Source organism: Pristis pectinata, chromosome 3, assembly GCF_009764475.1.
Source record: "Pristis pectinata isolate sPriPec2 chromosome 3, sPriPec2.1.pri, whole genome shotgun sequence".
In the NCBI taxonomy this organism is placed as follows: Eukaryota; Metazoa; Chordata; class Chondrichthyes; order Rhinopristiformes; family Pristidae; genus Pristis; species Pristis pectinata.
This window is the reverse complement of record NC_067407.1, coordinates 78457057-78471164: the sequence shown is the minus strand read 5'-3', so window position 1 is coordinate 78471164 and position 14108 is coordinate 78457057. Positions and strand designations below refer to the sequence as shown.

The following is a 14108-nucleotide window of genomic DNA, read 5'->3' as shown; positions in this document are numbered from 1 at the left end:
AAGGCCACCTTTGATCTGTGTTACAGACTCCATTACTGAGCCATTGACTGCATCTTTGGCAGCTGGTGAATTTGAACCAGATTGTTCACAGCCTTTGTGTGACAGTGGTCCACAAGAACTTTGAACCACATTTCTGTGCTGTTAACACACTGCCCATTTCTACCCTTGCAGCGGTGGGCAGCAACTGGTGATCAGGTGTCAAGGCAATGCTTTATGTGGCCCAGTGGGCAGTTCTGCAATGGAGCCGCAGGCCAGCCATGAGTGTGACCTGGCTGAACGTTCCTGCAATTCCATGTCCCCGCTTTCCAGCTGGAGATGCTCTATAACTGGAGGATGTTGTGGAAAGCTGCTCATCCCACTTACTATTTGTCACCACCATTCAAATACTGTATCCCAGGATCTTATTTTCTGAAGTCATAGAGGTAAGAGACACATGCAAGGTTGCAGCAGAGCTGAGAAGTGATTTAAAAACAAAAAGATACCTGCTTCTTACCAGGAACTCCAAATACTGCAAGAAAATGGTAGAAAACAAAGGCTGCCTGTTGAATTGTTGACAGCACCATTCCAGCATCAATCTGTAACAACTATCCTGAAGCACCAGATATTCCTCTTTCATGATGCTCCCCTTTATATGCAGCAATAAATCCCCTCTGTGTCTCAATGAGGTTGCTGAGGGAGTGGAATCCATCTGAGCGATTTGCACAAACAAATATAATTAATTTCAGCAGGTATTGGGCAGAGCATTTTTTGCATCGATGTGATGTTAGAAATAGAAATAGAAACATCTGCTTGTGGACAGTAATGCAGGAGAAGTTTGATATCTTATCCTAATAATTAAATATTAGTTTGACATTTTGAAGTGGGAAGGTTCAGTTTTTGGCACGGCAAGGGCTGAAATCAACTTTTCTTTCAGCTAGTTCCCCTCAACAATGCCTAATGCTCAGCACCTCAGAACTGACAAGTGCTGATACAGATATGTTCCCTGTTACTCAGATTTGTTACAACCCAAACCAAGATATGAACGACGACCATCTTTCAGCAGGGAATGTGACTCCACAATGGAAGATGACCTTTTCTTATAACAAACAAAAGCCTTCTCTGGAGTTCCTTGACTCCCTTTACATCTTCTGTCAAGATACCTGACACAGAGGTGTGATTTCTCCAGGATACCCAGACAGTTATCACCCTCCAGTCCACACCCACACACACACACACACACACACACACACACACACACACACACACACACACACACACACACACACACACACACACACACAGACACACACACACACACACACACACACACACACACACACACACACACACACACACACAGGAACATGCCAACCTCCTACAATGAACAAATTGGGTTAATACATCCCCAGATCCCACATCACACCAACTGCAGTGCCGGCCTTTCCACAATGCTCAGTGCATCACACTCTCATTTCTCACCTCACATTATCTATCAATAAGGACATGTACCTCGCAATCATTTCCCCCTCATGCATTCAGCTCTGAGACAGATCTCATATCCAGATCTCACAATTTGTGCACAAAATCCATTCAGTCAAGACAAGCATGTCAACCAAAGATGTCTCAGTAAAATACGTGATTTCCTCTTGGGGGGCAAGGTGGCCGAGAGTCAGAGACGACAGCAGCAAACTGGTGGATGGTTCCCTCAGAAGTCATTGAGTTATAGAGCAATACAGCACGGATACATGCCCTCTGGCCCAACTAGTCCATGCTGATCATGTTGTCCACCTACCTAGTCCCAATTTCCTGCATTCGGCCCATATCCCTCCAGGCCCCTCCCCTCCATGTCCCGAATGGCCTGCTTCTGCTCCCTTGTCTTGTGATCTTGTGACCCAATCACTTCTTAAATTATACAACTGTATCTGCCTCAAACACTCCCTCTGACAGCTCATTCCATATACAGTACTCATCGCCCTCTGTGTGAAAAAGTTGCCCCTCAGGTCCCTTTTATATCTTTCCCATCTCACCCTAAATCTATGCCCCCTGGCTTTGGACTCCTCTACCTGGGGAAAAGACTGTTATCATCCACCTTATCTATGCCTCTCTTAATTTTAAACACTTCTATAAGGTCTCCCCTAATTCTCCTACCGTCCAAGGAATAAAGACATTGCCTGGCCAATTTCTCCCTGTAACTCGGGCCCGCTAGTCCTGGCAACATCCTCGTTAATCTTTTCTGCACTCTTTCTAGTTGAACCATGTCCTCCCTACAATAGGGTGACCAAAACTGTCCACAGTACTTCAAGTGCAGGCTCAGCAACAACTTATACAACTGCAACATAATGTCCCAACTCCTGGACTCAAAGCCCTGACTGATGAAGGCCAGTGTGCTAAATGCCTTATTCACCACCTGTCTACCTGTGATGCCGCTTTCATTGAACTATTGACCTGTATTCCTTGGTCCCTCTGTTCCAATACACTCCCTCGTGCCCTGCCATTCACAGTAGAAGTCTGACGCTGGTTTAACTTTCCAAACTGCATCATCTCCCACTTATCTGCATTGAAATCCATTTGCCACTCCTCAGCCCACTTCCCTCGCTGACTAAGATCCTCCTGTAATCAACAATAACCTTGAGGAAGGAAATAAAATGAAGTGTGTGTTGGAAACAACCATGTCCCAGAATGACAGTGAGTTCTGCTCCCTAACAGAGAGCAAGCTGCAAATGGGCAAGTATGGGGGACAAAGGGATCACAAAACTCTCCACCTCTCCACCGCACACACTCCCTGGTGTCAGGGTACGTCACAGAGAATTTGTTGACACCTGATTGGTGGGATCAGTCAATGCCGCCATTCTCACTGGGTCATGTGACCAGCAGGACAGTGGGGGGTGAGCTGAATGGACCTTGGTGTTTTATCATCCATCAATGTGTTCATTTGGATAAAACTTCAAGGATGACGTTACATGTGAAGAAAGGCAGAATGAAGAGGGTGTGTTGTCATTCTCTGAGAGGTGAGAATTTGAAGCAATTGTATCACAGACTGACAGAGACCTCATTGCCCTGACAGGAAGTGAGAGGTGAAGGGACAAGAGGCAATAAATGTCATGGTTATAATATTCCCAGGGGTCAGGAAGGAAGAGGGGTAGAAGGATGGATGAAGGAGCAAACACACTCATGTACACGGGCAATATTCAGTGTTCTTAAAGGTCGAGGTCACAGAGACATTGAAGCATTGGTGGGGTTTGTACAACATGTCCATTGATTATGTTAAACAATCAGCAGACTGAGGAGGATGAAGGTAATTATTCCTCCAGAGGACATTCCAGTGAGCTGCTGGGATGAGATGGGAAGAGATCTGTTTGCAAGATTATGCAGCAACAGTATTCTGCAAAGTTGTGAAAGAAATTTTTCGTTTGATTAATTCTTTGACAAAAAGGATATTGCTTCAGGATACAAGGTAATAAATGAATTCTTCTACTGAAAGCAGCAGATGGTTGAGGAGGGTCCAAAGTGAAATGGAAGGGATTTAATGGAGGATGGTGAGGCTGAGAAGTACCATCTCGGTGTTAATGATTGAGACTGAGAACATGTTTTACACTGTCATACAAAGCCAAGAATGAGCTGTTCATCTCCTTCCTGAACCAATTTCTTCCATTCCCTTCAAACCCACATATTTTATTCTGTGGAATAGAATCTCCAACCAGTTCTCTAAGCTCAAAGAGTAAGGGCAGAAGTTAAATTTATCATTGAAAATAGTCTCAGGGGGATGAAAGTGGTCAGGAAAGGAGAGAGGTAGAAGTGTTGATAAAGGAGAAAACACACATTGGAAAGAGGGACTGATGTATGAGGTAAATATTTAGTCAGACACAATATTTTGAAAGGTCAGTGAAAAACAAGCATCGATACACTGTAAAGGCCACATCAGGCCCAGCCTAAATAATATCCAGCACTTGATGCACGCAGGCATGGGCTGCTTCATTATCACAGGAGTTGTGAATGGAATTTAACATTGTGCAACATCAGGGAACATCCCCACTTCTGCCATCGCCATGGAGAGAAGGTTGTTGATGAAGCAGCAGAAGATGTTTGTACTTTGGACATTCCCAGTGATGTCCTGGGGCAGAGAGCATCGATCTGCAACAACTGCACCTTCCCTGATGCAAAAGGGGCTCTTAACTCATCGTGAGAAATTGGAAGAGGAAATCTGTTGTCAGAATGGGGAAATGAGGAGATGGTGAAATTGTTGTTCCAAGAGTTTTTAATGATCCACTGATCGACTGGGATGGCACAGAGTCACTACAGAGATAAGACCTGAATTACATGTGTGCTGGACTCCTGCTTTGAACAATTGTCCATACATCCGTAAGGAAGGAGACACATTGAATGAAAAGTAACAAAGGAAGTAGATCCAATAGTTGTGTTCATTCGGGGCACTCCTCAGAAGGACTGACTACAATATAAGCACGAAAGGGAAGTTACATAAATGCAACAGGGAGGGTGGAAGAGAAGGATGAGGTGCCCGGGTGAAGTAAGCTTAGACGATGTTTCTGTGGAGTATCAGTGCTGGCAAAGACCTGTGGGGTCCAATGATGTGGTTCTGTCCTGTAACAGAAAGCAATAAGACAGGAAAACAATGTGGTTCAATGTCTAGAGTGTAAAGGAAAATATTTGTTCCAGAAACAAGGTCACCTGACTGGAATCAGGAATATTTTCAGAAGATTTACAATGAACCAACATAGAAGAGGTGCAGAGAGAAATCTCCTTACAATGCAATAGATCAACGATATCTTTATTCAACAAAGCAATTTATGTCTATCATTTTCTTCATTTGATCACAGGAAGGAGACAAGGGAATAATGTAAGTAGTGATAAATAGCAGCATTTGGTCAGTGAGAAGACAGGAGCTGTGACAGAGCAGCACACCCACAGTTCTCGATCAGAGTTTGTAACTGGAGAATGTGTTCAAACCTCTGGAGGGGGATTCGAACCCAGAACATTCCACCTCAGCAGTGAACTTCCATCCAGTTGACAGATGGCTACAACTAACACAGTAGAATGGAATCAGTGGGAGGGAAAGGAACGAGGTCAATGGGAAGAAACCACAGGAGATAAGGCTGCTTCCTTGTGGGATTGCATGACCTGGATGGGCTGAATGTGCTTCTTCAGTGCTGTAGCCTTTCTGTTTTTCTGTTGATTTCATTTAAAATGAGCAAAAAACACCAGGCATCTCCCATTGGTCAGTGGAGATAAAAGGCAGCAGAGTTGGAGAACCAGGGAGTGACTCTCCACCAGCCGTTTCAGACTGCTGCACAAAGCCAAGGTCAACCCATCAATGCCCTTCCTCAACCAGTTTCTTCCATTCCCTTCAAAGCACCAGGCCTAAAATAGTCTAAAATTTCAATTACACTCTGAACTGGGAAACAATGAGTGTGACTGGGATGGGGACGGAGATTTCATGAATTTCATTCAGATCCTTTTTCGCCCCTAAAATTCTGTGTTTAGTTTCAGGGAATGAAGCTGGGCAGGTGGAAGGACTGTCGATGAGAGAACATCTTTGTAGTGATGATCTTAATTCAGTTCAGATTTAGCATTAAGCATGGAATGAGACAAAGATAAAAGATAAAATGGGAGGAGGAATAAACCGAGTAATTACAGGCCAGTTACCTCAACTTTGGTGGTGGACACATTATTGTCGGCCACTCAGGTTCAGCCTGAAGTGCCAGTGAGAAAGGCCAACATGAATCTGGGTGTGTCAGCATGGGTTAGTTAAGTGAAGGTCGTGTATGACATACACAATGGAATTTTTGGAGGAAGTAACAAGGAGGTTGATGATGACAATGTGTTTGATGTAGCCTGCATAGATCTTAACAATCCTTTGGACAAGGTCCTAGACGGCAGGGTGGTCAAACCACCGGATCGGTGGGAGATTGCATCCAAACTTGGTTCAGTGACAGGGATCTAAGGGCAGGGGGGGGAGGGTAGTTTCTGTGACTGGAAGATGTTACCAGTGGGGTTCCACGGGGCTCAGGACCCAGTCCTTTGTGTTTTGTGATTCAGATGCAATGTTGACGTTTGCAGATGATCCAAAACTTGTCAGTGTGGCTGATACTGAGGAGGAAAGCTTCAGACCACAGGAACGGTATTGATGTAGACAGGCATAGGGTCCAAGGGAGATAGGGCAACAAATTTTCAACAATGATAAAGTAGGGGTAATGGTTCTAAATTGGGGTCAGACCAATTGTACGTGTCTGAGATGTGATTCAGTAAAACTGGAGTGGAAACAGCAACTTGGAGATGATTCGGTCTCAGAGCAGTGGGAGGCTCTTGAGAAGAAGATTATAGGGGTTTGGGGTGAACATGGTGACAGTGATGCCAATGTGTTTAATGTAACCTGTTCCCTTACCAGAGGAGCCAATCTCCAGGTGGCATCAGTTCAAAGCAATTGGCAGAAGAATTAAAGGGGGATGAGGACAAATCTCTTATAAGATAAGATTTCTTTATTAGTCACATGTACATTGAAACACACAGTGACATGCATCTTTTGCATAAAGTGTTCTGGGGGCAGCCCGCAAGTGTGTTGCCACACTTCCGGCACCAATCATAGCATGCTCACAACTTCCTAACCCGTACATCTTTGGAATGTGGGAGGAAACCGAGCACCCAGAGGAAACCCATGCAGACACGGGGACAACGTACAAACTCCTTACAGACAGTGGCCAGAATTGAACCCAGGTCACTGGTGCTGTAATAGCGTTACGCTGAGGTGTCACTACCTGAAGGGTGGAAGAGGCAGAAACCAGTCTCACATTTAAACCTCCTTTGAAGGTGCACTGAAGAGCCGTGACCTGCAGGGATATGGAGCAAGGACTGGGAGGTGGGGATTGGCTGGAGTATTCTCTCTGGACTAGCACAGACATGAGAAGCCGAATGGCCTCCGTTGCAGATGTCCTATGATTTTCTGATACTTTGAAATAACCGCATGGATGCAGTGACCCATCCTGGACACTTCATCTGCACTGGATGAAGTGCAGATGTCACTAATTTCTCCCAACATGGGGTGGGTGGTGAGTGAGGTGAGGTGTCAAAGGCTATCTTGTCTGCTGTGGGAGAGGGTTTCCAGTTCCTTCTCACTGGGCGCAGAGGAGCAGGCAAGTCAGCACATGGCTTCACACGTGTTGGGGGAGAGACAGTTGGAGGAGATGTCATTAACAAGAGAACAGAGGAGGATCACCGTGCAGATGTCCTCACCTGAGAGAGGCAGATGAGATAAGGGTGAATGGACAATCTTCCTTGTACCTTGTAGTCCTTGGTGGTAGATGCTGTGGGTTTGGGAGGTGCCGTCGGAGCAGCCTGGGCAAGTAAGTGCAGTGCATTTTGGAGACTTTTAGGGTGGTTGATGGTGCAGTGGGCTGCTTCGTCCTGCATGGTGTGGAGCAAATTGAGGGATGTTGGTGTTGCACTTACAGTTAGATCAGTTCTAAATGTGTGCATTAAATGTGTCAGCGTGGGCAATGGTGGCTGCAAATGCAAGTAATCAGGATCATGAATTTAAACCTCATGATCAGTGAGTTTGACTATGCCGATAAACACAGAGAAGTTGGCATAAATGCAAGACTTGCCGCAACTTCTCGCTGTCGGCAGATGAGAAGATGAAAAATATAATCTTGTTGTCTGTAAAAGGCTTTGTGACACTTAAAGTTCATGAAAGGTGATATTATTCCCAGGGGTCAGGAAGGAAGAGGGGTAGAAGGATGGATGAAGGAGCAAACACACTCATGTACACGGGCAATATTCAGTGTTCTTAAAGGTCAAGGTCACAGAGATATTGAAGCATTGGTGGGGTTTATTCAACATGTCCATTGATTCCGTTAAACAATCAGCAGACTGAGGAGGATGAAGGTAACTATTCTTCCAGAAGACATTCCAGTGAGCTGCTGGGATGAGATGGAAAGAGAACTGGTTTGCAAGATCATCTCACAACAATAGTTTGCAAAGTCATGAAATAAATAAATCATAATATTGCCTTTATTACAAAAAAGATATTGGTTCAGAAGATCACAGTTAATAAATGAATTAATTTACAGAATCAGCAGATGGTCAATGAGTAGATGGACACAGTTTTCAGCAATGAGGGGATGGAATGTGAAGGGAAAAAGTGTTTGTTAGCAGTGGTTGAGGAGGGTCCAAAGTGAAATGGAAGGCATTTAATGGAGGATGGTGAGGCTGAGAAATACCATCTCAGTGTTAATGACTGAGACTGAGAACATGTTTTACACTGTCATAGAAAGCCAAGAATGAGCTGTTCATCTCCTCCCTGAACCAATTTCTTCCATTCCCTTCAAACCCACACATTTCATTCTGTGGAATTAGTGGAAAAACAAACTCATGGTACTCGATCCTTTGTGTGTATCTTGTTAAAACTTCTATTTTAAGTTTAACCCATTCTCTGAACTCAGTCAAGGGGGAAAGGTGGAAGGGAAAAATGTCAGTTATAATATTCACAGGGAGACAAAAGTGGTAAGGAAGGGAGAGGGGTAGAAGTATTGACAAAGGAGCAAACACACATTGGAAAGAGGGACTGACGAATGAGGGAAATATTCAGGCAGAGACAGCATTTTGAAAGGTCAGTGAAAAACAACCATCGATACACTGTAATGGCCAAATCAGGCCAGGCCTAAATAATATCCAGCACTTGATGCATGCAGGCATGGGCTGCTTCATTATCACGGGAGTTGTGAATGGAATTGAACATTGTGCAACATCAGGGAACATCCCCACTTCTGCCATCGCCACGGAGAGAAGGTCTTCATGAAGCAGCAGAAGATGTTTGTACTCAGGACATTGGCCAGTGATATCCTGGGGCAGAGAGCATCGATCTGCAACAACTGCACCTTCCCTGATGCAAAAGGGGCTCTTAACCCATGGTGAGAAATTGGAAGAGGAAATCTGTTGTCAGAATGGGGAAATGATGAGATGGTGAAATTATTGTTCCAAGAGCTTTCAATGATCCACTGATGGACTGGGATGGTACGGAGTCAGTATGTGTCAGCATGGGTTTGTTTAGTGCAAGTTGCATATGACAAACCTGATTTTTGAGGAAATAACAAGAAGGTCGATGATCCCAATGTGTTTAATGTAACCTGCTCCCCAACCAGAGAAGCCAATCGCCAGGTGGCATCAGTTAGAAGTAATTGGCAGAAGGATTAAAGGGGGATGAGGATAAATCTTTTCACCCAGAGGTCACTTAAAGGGGTGGAAGAGGCAGAAACCAGTCTCACATTGAAGGTGTACTGAAGAGCCGTGACCTGCAGGGATATGGAGCAAGAACTGGAAGGTGGGGATTGGCTGGAGACTTCTCTCTGGACTAGCACAGATGTGAGGGGACAAATGGTCTCCTTTGGAGTTGTGGATGTTCCATGATTTTATGATTCTTTCAATAATCTGCATGGATTCCGTGGCCCAAAGTACTTTTGCCGGATGCTGTGTGCTGCTCCGCTGTTGTCCTCGGGATGATCAGTCACAGAAAGTGTCTCTGGCTCCTCATCTCCTTCACTCCCCACTTTGTTCCACTTCTAAAGCCATCGGGAGTCTCTCCAACCTTGGAAAGGCCGTTTCCAAACTGTTCTCACTGACAGCTCCCAATAACTCCGATCATCCCACCACCCAATGAGCTGGGTTTAGACTGAGTGTTCCCTCTCCTGTCTCCATATCTTCCCCACATGGCAAGTCTTCAGTGGATTCTCCTCACTAACCCCACACACACTCAGACAGAGAAATCTCCCAGACTCTGCATTCCAGGTGATGAAGGAAATATATCTGCTCTTTCATCATTTTCTACACCCCCTCAGCAGCTCAGGCAGATCGATGCAAAACCAATGGTCAGTGGAGATAAAAGGCAGCAGAGTTGGAGAACCAGGGAGTGACTCTCCACCAGCCATTTCAGACTGGTGCACAAAGCCAAGGTCAACCCATCAATGCCCTTCCTCAACCAGTTTCTTCCATTCCCTTCAAACCCACTCATTTCACTCTGTGGAATTCATGTCAGTGCAACCATTGACTACATCTCATCAAAACTTGCGAAATATAGCCAATTCTCCAATCTAAACACAGATAAAAAGCTTTCCTTATTTTCTAAAATATGTTTTATAAATCCTGGTGAATCCTCCACCTGACTATAACGTGGATGTTCTGTGTCTTGTTTTCAAATCTCTTTGATCTGTTGCTTCAACCAGGATTTTGCTGGTCAGGAATGATAACATTCCCACCAGTCCTCGGTTGGATTTCCCAGAACACTCTCTAAGGTTTAATGCAAGTTTGGATGGCTGTAAAGGGACATTTCACGGTATTAATCATCTCCTCCCGGAACTTCCTCTGAGTGACAGCATAAATAAACATGTTGGTGCAGGAGCTGAATAACTGAAGCATTGTTCCCAGATTATCTCCCACAACATAATAAGAAAACATTCCTATATACTGTCCAGTAATTCTCTGAACTGCGAGTATCACCACCTGTGTCATCCACAAAAGGATAAAACTGGCTGATATGGTGAAGAGCAAAATGATGGATCTTCTTCGATTCTTCATCTCTGGGTCGTCCTTCCCCTCCCCGTCCCGCTGCCCCCTCAGTTTCCTGCGGACTACACTGGCCATCAGAATGTGCCTGACAGTGACGGCATTAAGCAGCAGGATTAGCATGAATGGGACGACTGGGGTTAAGATGCGCTGTCCCCAGTCAAAGATTTGCCATCCTAGGTAAGTTTTGAACTCATACGATATCATGCAGAAATATGACTGGTACATGAAGTACCACGGGATGTTGGTTAACACACTCAGCACACTCACCACTGCAATAACGATGGCTGCACTTTTCTCAGTGCAGTATCTGCTCTTCAGCTTCTCGAAGCAAATGGTCACTGTACGGTCCAAGGTGAAGGCAACAGTGAGCCAGACAGAGCAAGCTACGGACATGTAACCCATGGTGTCTATGATGTTGCACTCAGGAGTGTAATGAAAGTAAAATCCCCTTTGGAGCACCACTTGAAATACAACGACCAGTAGATCCACTCCGGCCATTGCCACAAGATACCAAGTGACACCTTTGGAGAGTCCGCACCGCCCCCGTGTTAGTGTTACAATTGCGACCACGTTAGCTGTGAATTTTAGAAAAGCAGACAAGGTAAATTTGTCAAGTGAAGGGGAGCAAGTGGAGTCTTTGTTAAGTGATGCAGGTTTAACAGGTGACATGAAATAAATGGGGAGGCCAAATGGGCCAACAGATAAATTGTCAATGAAACGCAAGGTCTAACGAGTTTGGAATTGGATTAACTGGTGCAGTGAAATTCCTCAGTACAGCCTCAGCAGTGCGGCATTGGGGTTTCCATATTTTACCTCAGGGATAGGCTGGAAATGGGATCAAAGAGGCAGTGAGGCTCCAGTCAGTCACCCATTGGAGCTGCCAACATGGCTGACACTGGGAACCACTTGGATGAGTTGAGGAGTTGGACATCCAGCTGGTTGAACTCATCCTCACAGGGAACATCTTGTTCACTAACCTGGTCTGGATAAGAAATGTTGCCAGGTGAACCCATACCGTTCCCAGTTGTGTCCACCTCAGGCTGGAATCTCTGGAACATTCCTTGTTCCAGTCTCACATGGGTCTCGTTCCTCTCTCTGCTCCTGACATTTCTGACTGATTGCCACCACTTCCTGCTCATGCCCTGAAATAGAAACTTTCAATGATGTTACTGCCATTTCCAGCTGTCCATCAGCAACACAGTCAATCGCCAGCTCTTCACTTCCTGTCTTTTCTATCCCCATTTCTATGGACGGGACAGTGACCGAGATCCACTGGAGACACCTTTTGTTTATATTCATTCTCAATATCTGGGCATCCCTGGGAAGGCATTAGATGGATCATCTCACATTGCAGACAGTGATATCAACCAATATGGGTCAATTTACATATAATACATCGTATCCTCTGGGTACATTGGAAACAACCCAGCAGGACCTGGAAATCAATAAATACAATGTTAGTTGGGATCCAGCGCCCAACCAGTGCAACCCCAAAGGTGCGGGATGAAGGAGGCTGATCCAATAAGTCTGAAGCCTGGCAGATGTGGCGGAGAGGCAGCAAGTAAAATCAGGGAAGAAGAGAGTGGTCAGTCAGAGCTGGAATAACAGTCATAAATAAACAAAGCTGAACAAATCCAACACCAAGTTCCACATCAGATCTGTCAAGGTGGCAATGGTTAGAATGACTTACCGAGAACTCCAATGACTGCAAGGACGCGGTCGTAATAAGGTCTAAAATCATTGAAGAAGTAGATTACATCGCCTATTCTCATATTTTGCAGCAAACAACAATGTCCTTCGGCAGGGAAGAGATTTTGTTGACACTCTGAGTCCACTCACTCAGTGAAGGCCTTTACTTATACAGGCAGGTGGCATCCACATGGACCAATGGGTGACGTGATCATTGTCAGTTACTGAGATATGAATAAACACATAACCACATTAGCACCATGTCTGAAACATCATTTAGTAAATGATCAACAGAAACTAGTCAGATACACTTGGTGTACAAGCATTTGGATGGAAACTCAAGGTCACAGAACTGGAAACACAAAAGAGACTATTCAACATATCCTACCTGCAGTGGGCTTGTAACAGTGACCCACTCCCAACTTCTTCCCTCCCCTGTCCACATATCTTTCCCACTTGACAACTCCTCAATGGTTTCTCCTCCCTAACCCCACACACACTCACACGGAGCAATCTCCCAGCCTCTGCGTTCCAGCTCTGCATGATGAATTAAATTGATCTTCTCTGTCATCATTCTCCACTCCCCCTCAGCAGCTCTGGCAGATCGAGGCACATTTTCCTGCAGTAAATATTTCTGGCCGCATGTCTGTGCCTTGTGGTGTTCTGCAGGGTTCCGTACTGGGACCTCTGCTGCTTGTGACCTGTATGGATGAAATTGATGAAAAAGTGGATGGGTGGTTTGTAAGTTTGCAAATGTTACAAAGATTGGTGGCATTATGGATCATATAGAAGACTGCCAAAGGGTACGGGATTGGGGGATATAGATCAGTTGCAGAAGTGAAAGTCATTGCACTTTGGGAGATCAAATGTAAAGGGACAGTATCAGGTTAATGGCAGGACCCTGAACAGTGTGGATGCACAGAGGGATCTTCAGGTCCAATTTCTCAGCTCCCTGAAAGTGTCTGCCGATAGGGCAGTTGATAAGGAAGTAAAGAAGGTGCAGAGCATGCTTCTTCTTATTAGTTGAGGTATTAAGCTGAAGATCAGGAAGATATTCTATAGCTTCATAAAATTCTGGTTTATGCTGTCAGTGGTGTGGAGGGCTTTGCCCGTGAAGGATCAGGCTGTGTCAACAACTCTCTGCAGCCTTTTGCACTGCTGGTGCTGGCCAGCTCGAGACTGGGTCCATTGTGTTGAGGGACAGGACCACATTGTCCCCCGGAGTTCACTGGACACTGCGGACAAATTGCTAGGGAATGAATTATTGCTTGAATGTGTGTCCAAAAATAAGCTTTTCAAACACAGGAGCAGAGTGGTACAGCAGAATAATGCTGTGTTCATAACTCAATTAGTTTAAACCATCCATTGCAATGGAGATATGGGATGTGGGGCAGAGTCTGCAATATAAATGCTCAAAATCTTACCTCTCAGAGAGTGACAACACACACTCCTCATTCTGCCTTTCTTCATACGTAAAGGCATCCTTGAAGTTTTATCCAAGTGAACACAGAGGAACTGAAGACTGACAAAAGACTGAAGTCAATTCACCTCACCCCCAGTGGTCCTGGTGGTCAGGAGGTACATTGAGAATGGAGACGTTGACTGATCCCATCAATCAATCTCTAATGAATGTTGACACACACCCTGACACCAGAGAGGAAAGCCCAGTGATGGACAGCTTTATGAACCAACGGTCCATGGCCACCTTTTCACCTCAAGCCTCCTCTGATTATTTGCCCATCAGAGTGAATCTATCATCACACTGTTTCCAAAATGGGATTTCCTGAAAGAATGTGAATCTGAACTTCAGTGAATAAATCCACAATACTTCCACCATTAACCTAGGGTGCAGGATCCACGAACTGAAC

General features: G+C 45.1%; 1 protein-coding gene across 1 annotated transcript; it reads right to left on the bottom strand.

The window, feature by feature from the left end:
• Positions 1 to 10272: 10272 nt before the first annotated feature.
• On the bottom strand, positions 10273 to 12323 carry LOC127567980 (prolactin-releasing peptide receptor-like). The gene is made up of 2 exons (XM_052011222.1): positions 12242 to 12323; positions 10273 to 11126 (listed from the first exon to the last, which is right to left on the bottom strand). Exons 1-2 carry the CDS (start codon positions 12321 to 12323, stop codon positions 10273 to 10275), a joined length of 936 nt encoding a protein of 311 aa, XP_051867182.1.
• Between the last annotated feature and the right edge of the window lie 1785 nt (positions 12324 to 14108).